The sequence below is a fragment of the Cydia splendana genome, chromosome 12 (assembly GCF_910591565.1).
Source record: "Cydia splendana chromosome 12, ilCydSple1.2, whole genome shotgun sequence".
Classification (NCBI taxonomy): domain Eukaryota; kingdom Metazoa; phylum Arthropoda; class Insecta; order Lepidoptera; family Tortricidae; genus Cydia; species Cydia splendana.
The window spans coordinates 2361609-2381944 of NC_085971.1; the positions used below are offsets into that span (position 1 = coordinate 2361609).

General features: G+C 40.3%; 2 protein-coding genes across 2 annotated transcripts; one reads left to right on the top strand and one right to left on the bottom strand.

Annotated features, from left to right (window-relative positions):
- Positions 1-5941: 5941 nt before the first annotated feature.
- LOC134795759 (reticulon-4-interacting protein 1, mitochondrial) lies at positions 5942-12434 on the bottom strand. Its single transcript, XM_063767696.1, has 7 exons — positions 12228-12434; positions 11525-11736; positions 11057-11248; positions 10835-10944; positions 9160-9345; positions 7693-7765; positions 5942-7052 (listed from the first exon to the last, which is right to left on the bottom strand). Exons 1-7 carry the CDS (start codon positions 12430-12432, stop codon positions 6939-6941), a joined length of 1092 nt encoding a protein of 363 aa, XP_063623766.1. The 5' UTR covers positions 12433-12434; the 3' UTR covers positions 5942-6938.
- A 2224-nt stretch (positions 12435-14658) lies between these two features.
- LOC134795307 (tryptophan--tRNA ligase, mitochondrial) lies at positions 14659-19833 on the top strand. The gene is made up of 7 exons (XM_063767123.1): positions 14659-14808; positions 15093-15269; positions 16257-16406; positions 16923-17157; positions 18446-18597; positions 18932-19057; positions 19562-19833. Exons 1-7 carry the CDS (start codon positions 14716-14718, stop codon positions 19784-19786), a joined length of 1158 nt encoding a protein of 385 aa, XP_063623193.1. The 5' UTR covers positions 14659-14715; the 3' UTR covers positions 19787-19833.
- Positions 19834-20336: the final 503 nt, after the last annotated feature.

Here is a 20336-nt window from a genome sequence, read left to right on the forward strand (position 1 = left end):
TCATGCACAAAACAATTTGAAATGCCATTTCGTAGGTACAGCAACTATAGTGCATCTCATAACAATTACAATATCTGGGAGACCGAGCTTTGCTCGGAAAACATATAGAAACTCAAAAATGTGCGTTTTCCCAGAGATAAGACCTGCTAGTGGTCTAAGATCCCACATATATGGTCGACCTTCACCAATCTGTCTGACGGCTGAAACTATGAAAATATGAAAGAAAATATGTTCCAGGACATAAATAAATAGGGTTGCCTAAAGAAATATGGTCAAGGCTATTTTTATTAAATTTTTGAAAAAAAAATTTTTTCTGCAAATTTCATCGATTTCTCTGACGATCGAAATAAGTTTCAATGGAAAGTATACAACTTGTACAACATAAATCATCTAGGTTGCCTATCTTTTTCCGGTCACTATTATGTGGTTGCCGTGTTCAAAGAGGTGATTTTATATCGATAATTGTACTCATCTGTCTGACGCTTGAATTATACATCAAAATGATGGTAATTTTATTGCAAATACAATGGCATAGGGAGGGTCGCCTGCGAAAATCCGGTAACAAATGAGGGTTGCCAGGCTTTTAATTAAAATAAGAAGGGAAGACTTTTAGCGATAACTCATAAACGGCTGAACTGATCAAGTTTGTTTTAATTTTATTTGATTGAGTTTTTTAAGCACTATTTTCATGATTTTTTTCATATTTTTTGGACAGATGTGATGTTTCAAAAGTTGGAAGGAAAAACCTTCTTTTTTTCTTTCTAAACGATTATTTCCGAAAAGATTCACTTTATCAAGAAATGTTGTTTAAAGACCCCTATTCATTTTGAAAGGCCTATCCAACGACACCCCACACTATGAGGTTGAAAAGATAAAAAAAATGTCACACACATTGTGTTTCTTTCAAAGCGATTATTTCCGAATATATTCACTTTATCAAAAAATGTTCTTCTAAAACCCCTATTCATTTTGAAAGACCTTTCCACCAACATCCCACACCATAGGGTTGAAACGAAAATAAAATTCTCACATACATTTTGTTTATTTCGAGGCGACTATTTCCTAAAATCCGCCGCAAAGTCGCGTTCATTTTTATGATGGGGCCGTGTCGTACAGCTGCGTTCGTGACCCACAAATGGTCTCACCGGAAGATCAGCGCTGACTTTTGGGTTAGCATTTATGCTGAGGCGGGACCATTTCGTGGTAAACTATTTATTTATTTTTATGTTCAACTTTCTTTGTTATTTCTTTACTTGTGTATGTTATAGTTTATCACGAATAAATGAGATGATTTATGATTTATGATTTAAAATATTCACTTATCAAAAAATGATTTTTTGAAGAACCCTATTTATTTTAAAATTCATATCAAATGACATGTGCAATTATCGATATAAAATCACCTCTTTAAACACGGCAACCACATAATAGTGACCGAAAAAAGATAGGCAACCTAGATGATTTATGTTGTACATGTTGTATACTTTCCATTGAAACTCATTTCGATCGTCAGACAAATCGGTGAAATTTGCCTAAAAAAAATTTTTTTTTTTAAGTTTATATTTAAATAGCTTTGACCATATTTCTTTAGGCAACCCTATTTATTTATGTTCTGGAACATATTTTCTTTCATATTTTCATAGTTTCATCCGTCAGACAGATTGGTGAAGGTCGGCTATATGGGGGATCTCCTACTATAGCTAGATCGATTTATCGCCCCCGAAACCCCCCATATAGCAAATTTCATCGAAATCGTTAGAGCCGTTTCCGAGATCCCCGAAATATATATATATAAATAAATAAGAATTGCCCGTTTAAGGGGGCGGTATATGACGTTTTCGATTTAGACCTCACTTTGTAACCATAATTTGTTCAATAAATGTTTAATAATTGCATTAAATTACACGTAAATTTGTTCACGAAGAAACCGTGTACCGACTCTTTGTGCCATTATATTTTTAATTTGCTGTTATTCTCTACAAATCGACACTAAAAGTATCAAAAAATCAAAATATGGAGTTCCGTTTGAGACAGAAGCAAAACAATTTTGTCTTTGACAGTAATTGAATTATTGTATGATTCTGAAAGCTAGATAATTCAGCTACCAATTTATTATCGATTTATATTTTTACTCACAAAGACAACACAGAAATTCAATCTCAAATGTAAACTTTCGAACAATTTCCATACATTGACGACATCACTCAAAATTCTTCTTCAAGTCAGATGCCCGTTGGGGCTACACCGGAGCACACGTGTACTTCTTCAAATGAAAATGACAGCTTGATTTTCTTGCTTTTGACAATTATATTGACATTAAATCATATACGCACACGAGAAAGTATACCAGTAGATAAATTGTATTTCAAAAAATAGGGTACATAAATATCTGCTCGCGTCTCATTTAAATTTGATTTGCTGTTATAATGGTTGAAAACCGCAGTAAACTATCTTAAAACAATACGATTACAGTCGAATTTAAGTATTATGTTCCTTCAAAACTCGCTTAAAATGAAAAAAGTTTAAAGACTCATCTTTACTGATTGGGATAAATTTTTATTATGCTGGTATCATTTTGCGTCAGTTTAAAAACGTATTTGACTTCTGTACGTCAATGAATTTTGATGACAATTGTAATCTTGTATTATATTATACAAGTTTTATCTTAAAACATTGCCTATTAACAGGAAGAGTTATGTAATTCGTATAAGTAATACCTGAAAGTCTTGTACCTAGATCTGTAATACCATGGATTGCGACGAATAAATGATAATGATTATGCCGTTCGTTCCGTCTATATGTATAATGCGTGTACGTGCTGTTCTCTGAAAGTACTAGCGAGTTTTTGCGGCTTTGGAGACCGAGATGAAGCTTACAGGCCAATGGCGCTCTAGTTATTGTTATGTATACCTATGTATCGAATGTTTTATAAATTACCTATAAAAAGCAATGTTTTATTTCGATTAGGTCTACATTTTGTGCATATTGCATATCTGAAGTATTTTCGTACTAAACTTGAAACTTTCGTTGAAACTAAATAAAATAATTATTCCAAATGTACAGTCGCCTGCAATTTATGTTACACAACGAAGGCCGCAAAAACATCTGACACGATCTTATTTGTAGAACCATAACAACATGTCACATATTTTTGCGGCGTTCGAAGAGTAGGTAGTACCGTCATTATCACCAACTTTGCCCGCTTTTTTTTTAAAACGAATTTCTCAAAAAACATCACATCATATGACTTTTTTTGCTCAGCACGTCCATTGTGATCAAACGCATCAGTTTATTTGAAAAAAAAAATATTTTTTACCCATTTTTTTGCGTTTTAGAGGGCGGGCAAAGATATCCGGGGTTTTAGCCAACATTGCCCACGTCAATTTGGTATTCAAATACAGCTCGTATGATGATGATGTCTAAGGATCACTTAAAGGTTTTGGGCAATCCTACCATTCCCTGTTAATAACTTAGCGATAAGTGTAAAAACTTTAAAATAAATTTGCTGGGCAATGTTGCCTACCCGTTTTTGCCCATTTCCAAATAAGGCTCGCCTAAGCATTTTACAAAGGCTAGGGTTGTCACTTTTGAGAAAATCTGTTACAATAGTTTAATGGCCAAAAATATGATTTTTGTTGTGTTTTTCATTCGTTAACGGGATAAAACATCTAAATAAAGGATAATAAGACAAATTAAATACAGTATATATTTATAAACTTATTTTAGTGTACAAACATAACCTTCTTTTACTTGCGAAGTTGGGTAAATTAGATGAAAGTGACAACCCTAATCCGTTTATGGTGGTGGGCAATGTTGGTATGGATGCCAAATTACCGGATTACTTTGCCCACCGCTAAAACTTTTGTGTATTTAGGCCTTTTTAGTTTAAATCTCAATAGACATAATCTATGCTTCATGTGTTATAACTCAAACCCGGAAATATTTGTCAAAGGGTTCTCAATTTTTTTTACTTGCATTTATTATTTATAAATTTTTTGCCCGCCGAAATATACCCTATATTAGACAACTAGCTCAAACTCAAAATTTCCAAGTCAAGTTATGCACAAGTTTGGTATATAGTTTTGTCAGAAATATAACCTATATTCTACTAAAAATAGCAGGGTGGCCATAACTATTATATTTTTTTCTACATTAACGAATTTGTTTAAAATTGTCGTTTTGGGCAAAGTTTCCCTGGAGGCAAAGTTGGCGCTAATGACGTAACATATTATTGCAGGTGACTGTACATGAATGTTTCGGTGATTTTGAGATTATTTTTCAGGTTAGTTTACTAACAATCAAGTTATGCAGATGTCGTAGTCAGATCGTATAATCCGCCGTATTACATTACGGCTAGCCGTTATCAAAAACAGGGGCGTTTTGAAATGCGGCGGTTCGACGATTAGCCGGATTGTCATTGCGATACGTTCTTCAATAAGGCGGCCAACGTTTAGCCGCATCGTACTACTATTTTAGATTGTAGAGTGACCAGTTCTTTAGGTCGCCTACGTAACCGGAGTTTGACAATGTTTGCAATTTAATTTATTTTTACCATGGTCCCACCGCACTACATGTGTTTCTTTTCCAAAACATTTCCTTCACAACTTAAATAGACGGAGCCCCGCAAGCGGGGCTCCTATTTCTGGGCGGTTTGCCCTTCGGGCATCTGAAGCTACCTAACGAACCTAACCTACTTACCTACCTACGCTTTTTTCCCCAAAGTGTAATGTTTTCACGGACGTCTCACTAAATCAATAGGTAGGTAGGTTAGGTTCGTTAGGTAGCTTCAGATGCCCGAAGGGCAAACCGCTCAGAAATAGGAGCCCCGCGAAGCGGGGCTCCGTCTAGTTAAGTTGCGAAAGAAATGTTTTTTGAAAAGAAACAGTCCGACGAACTCCAGATTTGATGGACACCCCAGCGTTTGTCAGGCAGCGCCACGGGTGTTAAAAATGGGAACTAAAAACTGTCAAAGCGGCGGCTAATGACTCGCTGTATTACATTACGGCTAGCCGTGTTGAAGAACGTATGGCGCCGAATACATTCCGGCGGATTCTCATTCAGCCGCATTCAATCCGGCTAATCGTTAAACCGCCGCATTTCAAAACGCCCCTGTTTTTGAAAACGGCTAGCCGTAATGTAATACGGCGGATTATACGATCCGACTGCGACACAGATACCGATTTCGTGAACGTTTAAGTAGTAAGGTACCGCTATTGTTTAGCGATACCGATTATTTTTGAAGGTAAAACTATACCGGTTGAAATATAAAGATATTAAAATTACAGCAGGGACAACCATTTTTTATAGGTGTACCTAAACCATCATTGGCCGAGCGTTAGCAAAGGTCTCCGTTTCAGCTTGGGCAAAAATGCTTTTGTATGTTCTCCTTTGCAGATCACATTTCTCAACTGATTCTCGTGAAAATTTGTAAGCAGGTTCGATAGAACTATTCTGTTTCGCTTTATCCGCCAAAATGGAATTGCCACCCTGCTGAAACTTTATTTATTTAAATTCCTATTGAATGGATTTTGCACCTTATGAAAAACCGTATAGAGTAGTAAATAACATTTTACATCTGACTTAATGACATCTTGTTTTATTCGCTTTAATTGTACAAAACGCGTATCTCGACAAAGCAATATTAGGTAGTAAAACAGTCAACAATCAAATGAATTAAATAGGTATACGTCACGTGTGACATGAACAGACAAGGAAAGCAAAATTAAATGCATTGTTTCTCTTTCATCTTTCAATGGAACGCTTTTACCCTCAAAGGAGGCTAGTGGTCAATACTAAACTAAAAGTCCAATCTTAAAAAAACATGATGGGTCACTGACCTGTCCCAGTAAAGTGAGGTAGTGTGCGTGAAGTGCGCTTGTGTGTGAAATGGGGTAAATTGACAGAATCTGAAATTTTACCCACCGCTACCGTCGCCTTAAAGGTATTCGATTACAATAAACTCCTAGACGTAAAAAACTTGCCGTTGAGGAGTTCCGTTCTGGTCATCATCAACAGTTCCACTTCATCAAATGTCACTTCCTTTAATGTAAATGATTGTAGTGTAGGTGTATTGTTGAAGAAAATACAACAAAGGGAGAGTAGAAAAAATACATTTCATTTCAAGACACATACAAGTACCCGGTTTATTTATTTTAGTTTTTTAATCGAAAATCTTAGATAAATGTACTTAACTACGTTAGTCTTCCTTATTTAGGTTATTTAGGTATATCACGACTAACTGTAGGTATTTTAAAGCTGAACAGATTTCAATTCAGTTGTCTAATAGTGTTGTTTCCTATAAAGATAATTCAAATAAAATAACAAATACACTGAAAAAACAAGAACAGACTTCTTTCTGCGCATTAGATTATTTTAAAATAAACAAAAAACTCATTAAAAAGAGACGGTATCATTGTGACGTCACAGAATACGTTCTCATATTAACTTATGACACAGCTCACAAGTAGAGCCCGTCCAAGCTAACTTAGCACCGATTTGAACAGAACAAAGTGAGGGACTGTCTCTTATTTAACATTAATGATGACATCGCCACACTTTGCCATTGCAGGCATGCAGAGTTAGCTAGGTTCGACTCTTACATATATTTTTGACGTTTCATTAAGGGTTGAAGTGACTGGTTAGGGCCCGTAAGGGCGTCCGCTATCTGGCGCAGGCGCCCGCACGCGGGTGCCATTGTAGGTAAAATCCGTCTCACGCGTCCGCGCCAGTTAGCAACGCTCGTACTCTTTTTCGTAAACCCGCTCAAACTAGGGAGTGCTCCCGGTACTGGTTTTCTATATAAATACGGTACCGGAACCGGGAATTTCCGGTTCTCGCCGTACACACTCAATACCGGGAGCATTGCGTGCAACCGCGCTAGCTAGCGGACGCCCTAACATGGCCGTTCAGCGACAAAGTCGTGCCGCCTCGTGAAGCGGTTACGGCGCGGCAAAGTCGAGCAGCAGCTTGCCGCGCGCATGCCCTTGCGCAGCGCGCGCGTACGCCGCGCCTGCGTCGCGCCAGCTCCATACTTGCTCCACGGCCACAGAGAACTGTGTAAATAAACACTTTTATCTCAAATTATTTTCTCATTTAACTATCCTCGTGCCGCCCACCATACAAAATTATAGCCAAGGAAGTTAGAACCTTGTATGTTCAATTGGGTTGAATTTAATTAGTTCGAAAATTTTACGAGACAAATGAAATGCTACCTACTTTGTTTTTAATTAAGGTTGACATTGCATCGAAACTGAGTGTACATCCTAATGTACATTGGGCGGCACGAGGCTATGATACCTAGTGGACGACCGCTTCCCCATACAAAGTTCCTATTTTCCTCCCTGAATATTGAAATTATGGAAAATATTTTTAAACAATTTATTTTATATTAGTTACCATAGTTCTGCTACTTCGTTTGACTTTTTTCGATTTTTTGAGTATTAAGTAACTAAATAGGTACATATGTAGTGCATAATTGTTTTCCATATTTTCTCGGAAACGTTCGTATTTGTCATGCTACTTCAGTCAACCTCAATACTTTTTGTGACGAGACCGAATGAAATAGCAAGAAACGTTCGTACGTTTCCGTGAAAATGCGATGTAAAATAATTAGGCACTATATCTGTATATGAGTTTAGGAGCGAAAAACAAGTTCCATATAATATAATAAATAAACAAAAGATAAATTAGTACCTGTTTCCGTTCGGCACGGCGGCGTAACAGTTCGATGTCGTCCGCGCGCGGCGAGAAGAACGCCCAGCGCACGCGCGGCAGGCACGCCGCTAGAGACGCTTTCTGAGGACGATCGTAGATTGATGAGGAAAGGCCGCTACTCAGATTTGAGAATTTTAGATAAACAGCTCCGCCGGGCTGACGATGCAGCAAAAATTAGTGCGATAAGGACAAATGCAGCTTAGGCGAAAAATCCAGCTTAAAAATCTCAAAAAGCTAGGTTTTGTACTCGACTGTTTCCTCCTTCAAAACTTACCAATAGTAACGAAATTTTCAAATCCGAATGGTAATGAAATTATCTATGTCGGGCTGTTTTGCTTCTTGGGCTAATTGGTATACCTAAGTTTTGAATACCATGCTTGCTTAAGTCAATAGGGTATTTTCCTACTAGTCAAATCAGTTACTTTTTTAGAATGAATTTATATGAAACATTACATCGTGACGTCACGGTCAAATCACCTACTTTTTTATTTCTATCCGATTAATTAAATAGAACTTGTGTTTAAAAATAACTCCTATCTGTGTTTTTCTAATAATTATCTGGTGCTTTATTTCATGCATGGTGTAAAATAATTTATTTTAAATACAGTATAATACCCTATTAGGCCATTTTTACGATGTTTGAAGTGATCTAGCGCTTTAAAAAACAAAAATAAAGAAAAAGAGTCCGACACAGATATTGATAAGCGCCATCTGGCGTGATATTTGGTAATTTTATATGAAAGTATTCTACGGAAAGATGGGTGCGAATAGTTAGTGCGACGTGACCGCAGGACGCGCAAGGGAGCTAGTATAGTATACCTGTGTGGGATCTCTGACGGCTAAGTTCTGCTGTATGAGGTCAGCCGCAGCCGCCACGGTGCCTGGTAGCAGCCCGTTGGCGTCCGTCCTACGCAGCAGGGGCGACGTCAGTGTGACGTACGCGCCGAACGTACAAGGGAGCTAGTATAATATACCTGTGTGGGATCTCTGACGGCTAAGTTCTGCTGTATCAGGTCAGCCGCAGCCGCCACGGTGCCTGGTAGCAGCCCGTTGGCGTCCGTCCTGCGCAGCAGAGGCGACGTCAGTGTGACGTACGCGCCAAACGTACAAGGGAGCTAGTATAATATACCTGTGTGGGATCTCTGACGGCTAAGTTCTGCTGTATGAGGTCAGCCGCAGCCGCCACGGTGCCTGGTAGCAGCCCGTTGGCGTCCGTCCTGCGCAGTAGAGGCGACCTCAGTGTGACGTACGCGCCAAACGTACAAGGGAGCTAGTATAATATACCTGTGTGGGATCTCTGACGGCTAAGTTCTGCTGTATGAGGTCAGCCGCAGCCGCCACGGTGCCTGGTAGCAGCCCGTTGGCGTCCGTCCTGCGCAGCAGAGGCGACGTCAGTGTGACGTACGCGCCAAACGTACAAGGGAGCTAGTATAATATACCTGTGTGGGATCTCTGACGGCTAAGTTCTGCTGTATGAGGTCAGCCGCAGCCGCCACGGTGCCTGGTAGCAGCCCGTTGGCGTCCGTCCTGCGCAGTAGAGGCGACGTCAGTGTGACGTACGCGCCGAACGTACAAGGTAGCTGCGCGGCGCCCGCGCCGCCCTGCCCTGCGCAGTCTATTACCACGTCGAATCTGCCAGATTTTAGTTTATTTTATTTTCTTTATTGGGGAAATCAGACAGGCAGATAAAAAACAGAGGATATTAGTTTTCACATAAATAAGTGCAACTTACGTCCTGAGATAATTAAAAAGGTTTAAATTTTTTTACAAAGAAAGTGGTATTATCGTCGGACCGCGGCATACGTTAAACAAATGTATGTATTTATTCAGATTGAAGAAGAAATCTGAAACGAAATTTAATAGAGTAGGTGTACCACAGGGGACTATCTTAGGGCCTCTTCTTTTCTTACTTTATGTGAATGATTTGCCGTTAATTACTAAGGGGCTATTCATAAATTACGTCATTTCAAATTAGGGGGGGGGGGGGTCTGGACATCGGATGACGGTAGCATGAAGTAGGAGGAAATGGGGTCATTTGAAGCATGATTTTTGGATGATTATAGGGGGGGGGGGGGGGGTCCAAAATCGTCAAAAATCGATGACGTAATTTATGGACAGCCCCTAACTATAATTGCACACTATTTGCAGATGATATATCGGCAGTCATCCCTGATAATAATAGTCACATCTACAATGACTCAATTAATAATACCATTATCGACATAATACAATGGCTTAAAGCTAATAATCTGCAAGTGAACCTGGAAAAAACCAAATATATTCAATTTATCAACCAAAGGGGGAGAAAGATGAATCTCACTGTTTCTTATAATGGGCACAATTTAAAAGAATGCGATAGTACTACTTTTCTTGGCTTCGTCCTAGATGATCATTGTAGTTGGAAACAGCATGTTGACAAGGTTTGCTCTAAAATTAATCGGTTTGCATATGTCCTATGGCGACTAACAAGAGTAGCGGATAAAAACACCGCCTTAAGAGCATATCATGGTTTTGTAGCGTCCAACTTGCGATATGGGATATTGATATGGGGAAATTCTGTACACATTCATCGTACTTTTCTAGCGCAAAAACAATGTGTAAGAGCAATTGCCAACATTCACATACCAACATCCTGCAAGGAATATTTTGTTAGCTTAAACTTACTAACAGTACACTCAATGTATATTTATGAAGTATGTATATTTGTTAAGCTACACAATGAAATGTTCACAAAGAAAAGAGAGGTAACACACATCAACACACGATATCCGGATAGACTCGTGCTCCCAAAAATGCACACTGCAATGAGGGGTAGAAATTGTTACGCCATGTGCATTAAAATATTTAATCATTTACCAGAGCAATTAAGAGAACTACCCCTCAAAAAATTAAGGTACAAATTATTTACTTGGCTGGTTAACAAATGTTTTTATAGTACCACTGAATATTTTAATAATGTAAGTACTTAACATCTAGGTTATTTTAGCGAGTAAAAAAGTAAGATTTGCATGACTTATTTAAGTCTAGATATATGGACCTGTATATCTGTATTAGCCTAAGATCTGTAAAATACTATATCTATTGCAAATAAAGATTTATGATTATGATTATGAGTACTAACGGGGCAGCCTGTTGCAGACGGTCAGCATAATCTTCCTGGCGACGGTCGAGGGGCTCCGCCCCCAGCGCACGCGCTGCATCTGCCTGCTCGCTGGCACAGCTCACCACCACCTAGATATATAAGTTAAAAAAAAAATTTCTTCACATATTGCACTTCAACATCAAACCAAATGGTCCCCGAAAACCCAGGGTATGGTTAGGTTAGGAGTGTTGCTGTACTTACATGATGTCTGTCCCTCACTAGCAGCTGCACAGCCGGGTGTCCGACGCCACCCAGCCCCAGCACCAGCACCCGCTTCCCGCCCTCCCCGCCGGGCGCCAACCCCGCCACCCGCAGCGCCGCGCATGCGGTTAGCGCTCCGTACAGAGCGCCGCCGGCTTGGAGGTCGTCTAGGTTTTCTGGTGCCGGGCTCACCTGACAACAACATTTTTTATATTATTATTATGGACCTGATTGATCATATGTCACATATATGAAAGTGATTTTAGCTTGTTTTTGTTACAAACACCATGTCAAATATCAAAACATGCCCTGTCGATTTCTAACAGGCATGAAGTCCACCTGATGATCAGCAGTTTTTATGGACGCTTAATTGCAACGCAAGAAACATCACGTGTGTGTTGTCAACCCTAATGTAAGCGTATAGGCTACCGCGCAACTACCGCGTTGCAAATACGAGTACCTACTCACCCAAGAACTTTTCGCGAGCACGTAATCCGCGTGCGCCCCTACTCTGTGCGGCGGCAGCACGCCCCACACGCGGGCCCCCGGGGCGAGTGCGGAGCCCGGCGCGGCGCCCACCACCGTGCCCACGAAGTCACGCCCCGGCGTAAGCGGGAACTCCAATCCTTCGCTTCCTTCCAGCGCTCGCCAGGCGTTTAGCACGCGCGAGCCGTAACCCCCTGCGGAAAACTTAGAGTAAGGGCCAATATGGACCTAGCGGCCGCGAACGTAGCGACGCGCAACCTCGTTTTAGTAAGTAACCACACAATTAAGTTGCTGTATGGAATAGTGGCTGGGCGGAGCTGGAGGACGCCGCGCTGAACCGCGAAAAATGGAAATCCCTTCTGAGAGCCCTATGTCCCTGATGAGGGATAATAGGATTTCATCATCATCATGAGCATGGAATACCCGCGCTGCCACTTAAAAATGCGTTTCACAAGGAGAAGAACTTTGGTCTCTGTTTGACTCAGTATGCTGCGTAACACCATCACATTCTACTGGTTCTAGTGAAATATTGCTTCATTCATCAGTCTTTCCAACAATGTGATGTATGCAGCGTATGGCGCTAAACGGAGACCAAGATTAAGCAACCCTTCATTGGCTGTACAACAAAGTGATGTGGTATATCTATTACATTAAAAATATAGACCGAAATAGACCATGTACTCACGGATCATGGCGAGATCAATAGGGTTTATAGAAGACGCTTGCACTCGCACAAGCAGTTCATCAGGCGCGCGGCGCACCGGGCGGCGCGCCGCGTCGAGGCGCAGCGCGGCGGCCGCGCCCGCCTCGTCCGCGGCGTAAGAATGAGCCCGCCACGCCGCCATGCGCGCCGCGCCCGCGCGCGCCTCCGCTGCCGCTCGTGCGGCCATCGCCTGCTTTTAGATAGTTTAGTTTTACTTTTAGACAACCATTTGTGCCTATTCTGCGTGAAACGAAGGGCTAGTGCTACTCTGACCACTTCAGCTACTCTATGAAACCCAGCAACGTTCTCATAATCTGCGATTGTAAAGTGCCATAGAGATACAGAGACAAGTATACTGGGAGTCAAAGTACGAGATAGGATTCACAGGTCCAAGTAAGAGCTAGAACGTTAGTGTGCTATTAGTGCTTTCATAGCATTTACACGTATAAATGTAGTGGTTCTGCGACATAGAAATAAAAAGCTTGGAAATAAACCAAACCATTCATTGCAAACCGGATAGTAAATGCTTGGAACAAATTACCCTCTGAAGTTGTGAACTCTACAAGCGCGAATCAATTTAGACGCACCAGCATCAGCTGCCTGTCTAAAACGAAATAATAATAATAATAACAACTATCGGAAATATATCCTGAAGGACGGTACGGTCGACATCTGTCGGGCATGCCGCCGTCCCGGAGAGTCACTCAGGCATATCATTTCCGGTTGCTCTCATCTTGCTAACGGCGAGTACTTGCACAGACATAATCTCGTAGCCAGGATTATTCACCAGCAACTTGCTCTTCTATATGACCTTGTGGACCGCGAAGTACCGTACTACAAGTACTTACCTGCGCCTGTTCTCGAGAATGGTCGTGCCATGCTCTATTGGGATCGATCTATCATCACTGACAGGACTATTGTAGCCAATAAGCCTGATATTGTGATAATAGATCGATCGCAACGTCGGGCCGTGCTCGTAGACATCACCATCCCCCATGATGAGAATCTCGTGAAGGCCGAGAAGGACAAGTCCAGTAAGTACCTAGACTTGGCTCACGAGATAACCGCCATGTGGGATGTTGATTCGACGATCATTGTCCCGATAGTCAATTCAGTAAACAGTCTAATAGCGAAGAGTCTCATCCAACACCTTGAGAGACTCTCGCTAGGTGGTTGGATCAAGGGTCAGATGCAGAAGGTGGTGATCTTGGACATGGCACGGATAGTACGCCGGTTCCTCTCTCTGCAGCCCTGACCACCGGCAGCTTGGGCCTTGCCCTGCTACTGGCGGCACCCTAGGTTAGGTGTTTTATAATGTGTTTATATTAATTTTTATTGTTTTGTAAGTGTTTTTATATTTTACTTTTATATTCACATTATAAAATAACCTAACTTAAGATGAGAAATAAATAAAGAGAATAATAATAATAATAATTCGACGATCATTGTCCCGATAGTCGTTTCAGTGAACGGTCTAATAGCGAAGAGTCTCGACCAACATCTTGAGAGACTCTCGCTAGGTGGTTGGATCAAGGGTCAGATGCAGAAGGCGCTGATCTTGGACACGGCGCGGATAGTCCGCCGGTTCCTCTCTCTGCAGCCCTGACCACCGGTAGCTTGGGCCTTGCCCCGCTGCTGGCGGCACCCTAGGTTAGGTTTTTTATAATGTGTTTATATGTATTTTTTATCATTTTGTAAGTGTTTTTATATTTTACTTTTATATTCATATTATAAAAACCCTAACTTAAGACGAAAAATAAATAAAGAGAATAATAATAATACAAACTTATGTCAACTGTTTACTAGAATTTTATGCAGTCTAACCTCAAAACATATTTCATCGAAAATTTTCCCTGTAAGTAGGGCCAGTTCTCTAACGATAATACTAAATCTTAGAATATTTACCTATCAAGAAAACGAAGTGCTTCAAAAGTCCGCTTGTTTTTATTACACTGCGAATTGATTGAAAATATTGAAATGATGATTTGTTTTGATTTGACACTTTGACTTATTGGTATTTGACATTTGACTTGACGTTTTCATAGAAAAGGAACCGGTCGGATATTTAGCCGCCTTTAATTTAAATTGATTTAAATTAACCAAAGTGATGTATTAATTATTTTCTTTAGCTATATAATAAAAATTAAAAGGTTTAAATGACTAAACTGTTTGATTTTAAGCGTTTGGAGGGTAAGCTTAAGTTTTGATTTTTTTTCCTCCGTAGTATGATCGGCACCTGTCTGAAACGAATCCAAGTCTCCGAACGCTTTTCAGGGTCGCATTGACAATCAGCTGTTATTATACCCGCATGTATCAAGAATCTAACGTACTGTTTCGGATCAAGTAAGCAACATGTCAAGTTTTTGAGATTTGAGTGAGTATACTAAATACACAAGTGAATTAGGAAAATAAATGATAAATAAAACTTGTGTTTGAAATTAATTAAATAAAGACACAGTTTCAATTGACTATGGAGCTATTAAAAAGAAGTTTCATGAATTGTAAACGGTGTTTAGCCTCCAGGGGGATACACCAGAGTGGCGTTGCGGCAGTTTCCAGCAAGGTTAGTCGAGGGGGTCTAAGGCAATAATACTATACTTAGTGGAAGTATACATTATCATAATTTCTAAATAACTCAGTTTTACCCCGTAAGAGCGAGCTGAGTTGAGAATGTAACAATGGATTGTATCTTTTTAATACACCTAACTTCCCAATCAATTAATATTTGGTATGAGAGTGTACCATTATCATATATTTTTTATTCAAGATATAACCGATCTACAAAATCTCTTAGTAAACAAGATGCTCAACATTCCTTGTTAAAAATTTTTTTACTAATATTTACAGAGTTCGAAAGACAGTGGCGGCCGCTGGGAGCGGCGCGTGGTGTCAGGGCTGCAGCCGACAGGCACACTTCACGTCGGCAACTACTTCGGAGCCCTGCGGCGCTGCGCGCGCCTACAGCAGGCTGGTGAAGACCTCACGCTGTTTGTGGCAGACCTGCATTCACTTACCACTCGACATGTAAATATATTATATTATAGCCTTTTTGTCTTGGCACCCAAATGCTGTTTATTTGCTCTTCCCGTCTCCTCACTGATTCACTGTTAAATGTTTTGGGTGCCCGACATGTAACTGTACTCAAGCCTTTAAAATCTTGACAGTAACTATACTCACAATCTTATTAATCAATTACACTATTTATACTAGTGCAGTTACTTGGTAGCCCTGCTACTAGAAGTACTAAAAAAAAACATTTTTGTTTTAGACAGTTTAATCCATAGTTTTTAGTTACAAAAAGACTTAATTACTATATTAGTACCTAAACTAAGATGTGCGGGATATTGGGAGGTCCAGTGCCTAACTAGTGCACTATCCCATCTCCCTGCCACAGTCAAGAGACTGTGGAGGCTGTCGCGTACCCTGCGGAGTGGTGCGGCGCAGTATTTGTATTTGGAGCTGTGTGAACACTGTATAGACATTATGCTGTTTGTGGTCAACCTGCATTAGTAACCATTTGTCATGTGGTACTATACTGCAACTACTCTAGAGATCCTGCTCTTAGGGCCACTTGCACCACCCCACTAACCCGGGGTTAAGCGGTTTAACTGTTAACCCAGTGTCAAATTGTACTGGTAACCATGGTAACTCACTGTTTAACCGGTTAACCCTAGGTTAGTCGAAAGGTGCAAGTGGCCCTTAATCTATTAGTCTGGTTCTTTGAAGGTCATGGTGACTGGAAATACCATCTAAATAAACCATTACTTAAACAGTTCTCATCTTTATTTTAGCACTCCATTTTTCACTTGTGCTTTATGCCATCAAATTCATGTGCATTTGTTATCAAATTACTGATGCGCACTTTAAACGCGATTCGGCGCGAATCGGCGGCGGCGTTTCTCAAAGTTTTCCAGCGACGGCGTCAAACGGCGTGATTGAAAAAAAAAATGATGTTAAAGTAAAATGATTATGAGATTTATGAGTATTCGATGACATTTTATATGCTGTCAGGACGCGAATGCGCTGCGTGAGGACACCCTGGAGTTAGCAGCGTTGGCGTTGGCGTCCGGCGTGTGTCCTGAGCGCGGCGCGCTGTTCGTACAATCCGCCGTGCCGCGACACACTGAGCTCTGCTGGCTTCTCGCCTGTCTCGCCACCATGGTAAGTCTAGTATAAACATATGCATATACCTGATATACCTACATGTCAAATTAAAGAAACAAAAATCCAAAAGCAAAAAAAAAAAAAAATTTTTACTGAATTGTGCCAATAAAGAGTATTCTATCTATCTATCCAACTCCAAACTTGCAAGTCTCCAAACTGCTTGACCCTGCTCTAAACCCTGAAGTTAGCAGCTTTGGCGCTGGCGTTCGTGCAGTCCTCCGTGCCTCGACATACAGAGTCTACTTATACCTACGCTTTCATGCACCTACAGCAACATTCACTCTAAACTAAACTGACCATTGGTGGACTTGTATGATTTTGTAAACATTGATAACGATGGCACAAGTCGATTAAAAAAGACTCCGAATGTGGTAAGGCTTTCAATAATTTTAATGAACTCTATGACTACAACTGAAACGAATCTAATGATACCTCATACCTGTATTAAACAGTGATTATAAAATATGTTGAATATTGATTATTTATTAAGTTAATTTTGTCTGACCGTTACAGGCGCGTTTACAAGCGCTACCACAATTTCGCGAGAAGTCAGCCAAGCTCCGCGACGTGCCGCTCGGCCTCCTCCTGTATCCAGTGCTGCAGGCGGCCGACGTGCTGGTGTACCGCGCCACGCACGTGCCGGTGGGCGCTGATCAGCTGCAGCACCTGCAGGTGGCGTCGGCGCTGGCGCGCCAGTTCGCGCACCGCTACGGGCCCGCGTTTCCAACGCCCGCTCCTTTATTGCCAGGTGGACTAACTTATCTTCATCAACCTCGGCTACTATGTTTCATGCTGATTTAATGTCCTAAGCAGTGAAGCTCCCGACCGAAAGGAAACTAAAAATTGAAATTGACATTGGCAGTTTTAGGAGCCGCAGCTGGGTGCGGCTATCGTAATACAACATTCCCAAATCTACGGCGACATATCTTAACTGACGTGACGGTGTAGCATATATGTAACGTGAACTGTGATCGGCACAGCAGCAGAATTGAAAACACACATAAATTAAAGTAGAAAAAGGGGTCATCCGTTAATTACGTCACACGAATTTCTAGGTTTTTTTACCCCTCCCGCCCTCCTTGTCACACTTGGTCACATTTGGCAAACCCCTCCCCCCTGGTGTGACGTCACATTTCTTCAACGAAATCGGCAAATATTTATTTAATATTTTATCAAAATAATTTTATAACACAAAACTAATTAAGAAATAAAATTAAACGAATAAAAATGATTATCGTTTCAAAACCTTGTTATTTAAATGATAATTTAATTAGCGTATAAAATAATTTAAATACATTTTCGGTGACTGATGAAGTTAAAGTGACGTCACAAAGTTTATGACCCCCCCTCCCCCTTGGGGGTCATCCATTAATTACGTCCCCCCTGTCACATTTGGCAAACCCCTCCCCCCTAGTGTGACGTCACATTTTTTCTACGAAATCGCCAAATCGTATTAAGTAAGTACCTAAGTATTATTAATATTTTATCAAAATATTTTTGACGATATAAATAAAAGTAATTTTATAACCTAAAACCGCTTAGGAAAGAAAATTAAAAGAATAAAAACGATTATCGTTTTAAAAACTTGTTATTTAAAAGTACAGCGAATAAAATAATTAAAAAAAAAATTCGGTTACTGATGAAGTTAAAGTGACGTCACAAAGTTTGTGTCTCCCCTCTCCCCCATGTCACAATATGTCACATTTTCTTGACCCCCTCCCTCCCCCTAAACGTGTGACGTAATTAATGGATGACCCCTTGTCACAACATGTCACATTTTCTTGACCCCCTCCCTCCCCCTAAACGTGTGATGTAATTAATGGATGACCCCAAAGGCGCGTAATTCAAATTTTCTATGGGACGATTACCCTTCGCGTCTTCATTTTTAAATTTGCCGCTTTTTTACTACTGACTGAAACGGCTTGACTGTTTTGCAATTCCGTACAGCTATTGCTGAATGCGTTGATGATTAATGGTCCACCTATTTTTCATTCCCCGTTATCTACGATATAAGAAATGATCATCTCGTATGTTAGATGACGGCAGCGACCGCATCCGCAACCTTCGCGATCCGGCCAAGAAAATGTCCAAATCGGACCCCGAGGGCAAATCCCGAATATTGCTGACAGATGATGACGCCGCCATCGCGCTCAAGCTTAGAAAAGCCGTCACTGATTTCACCCCGGAGGTAAAGTAGCCTACAGATAAAAATAATGCATAACGTCAATGCGAAAATAGCTTCGTAATTTTAAAGAATGATTGTCTAGAGATAGGCAAATTTTCAGACAACAGAGGTAGCTATAGAGTTTACTGGAAACTTAAAAAAAAGCGTAAACCCAAATGATATTCAAAACGATGACCGTACTAGTTCGAACCTAGGTTTTTATGGGCATCCTAAAACCTCTGGAATTTCTTTTAGCGTTTTTATCGATAATAGATTGATAATAAGTAAGTAATTGAAGTTCCGATGACTTTAAAAACTTTCGGAACGTTGTTAAAGTAACTAAAGGTAACTCTTACAGGTGACGTTTGATCCGGAAAACCGGCTGGGCGTGTCGAATCTTGTGCAACTACACTGCTTGTCAACGGGCATGACAACTAACGAAGCAGTAGAGGCGGCAAAAGGACTCACGACGGCGCAATACAAGGTACTTATTTAAATTGATCATGTAGGTTTGAAATAAACTTCAATCATTAAAAAACTAATAAGATTGTTTTACAGGCTGCTTCTTTCTTTCTAAATAAAAAAAAAGATGAAACTAGCAATTCTAGCGTTAACGAAAAAAGTTAGGTTAAAAGGGATATTCCACTTATCTTTAAAAAAAAATTGTATAACATGAAAATAATAACGGTCCACATTAAGGTGCTTAAATTGAGGATATTCGAGACTTTGTATTTATAAAAAAAAAAAATCGCATCGTCCTCCAAAGCCATTACTTACCTATTACTAGTTTTTGTATCCCAGATTAGTATCTCCCACCCTCCCAAAACCCAAATCCTAATTTTGTACCAAAATGACAGAGCGGTTGGACGAATTGGGGTAATCAAATTGTTATTTTAGTATCTGGTATGCTCGTATACATAAAAACGAATCTTAATTAATAAATTAAATATAAGACATTAAATTTAAATGACGTTTTCTCACTTACTAGGGCGTGGTAGCCGACGCGCTAGCTAAGGAACTCCGGCCCGTGCGCGCACGCTATTTAGAACTACGAGAACGACCGCGCCTAGTCCGCGACATCTTAGACCGCGGCGCCGAGAAGGCGCGGCGGCGCGCCGACGAGACCTACGCCGACGTGGCCGCGCGCGTTGGATTAATCGCGCCGGCGTTGCCGCCTCACACCTTGCTTGACGCCGCCGCCGCCGCCGAATAGACTTAGCTCAACACTATTTAATTGTTAATTTAAGTAGATTATTTTGTTACGACATTTCGATTGTAAATAAAGATTGTTAGGTTTTGAAGTTTTAAATTATTTTATTTGTGATAAAATAATGATTTGTTAAAAGTTGTTTGTGGGTAAAAACAATATTTTGGGGATCTTACACAGATCACACTAGTCCCAATAAACTACGCCAATTCAAAAATTTCAGAGTAGAATAGAATAGGTAGGTTACCTTAGGTACCTACCTACAGTAAAATGCCCCAACCCAACTTAAGTACCCACGTCGCCAATCGCCATCTCTATACACCGTGTTTTTATTGAATTCCGTTAACTTCGTGGTATGGTTAAGTATGTTTAAGAGAATTAAATGGCATAGTTAATTTTCAAAAAAAAAATTTTTGCGTTTGTTTCAAAAAAAGTTTAAAAAGTAATTAAATGTAGCATAATTATAGCGTTGTTGTAACACGGGTATTACATTTAACTCAATCAAACAATTGAAATCTGAGACATATCAATGTCATTTCGAACATCGATCGACCGA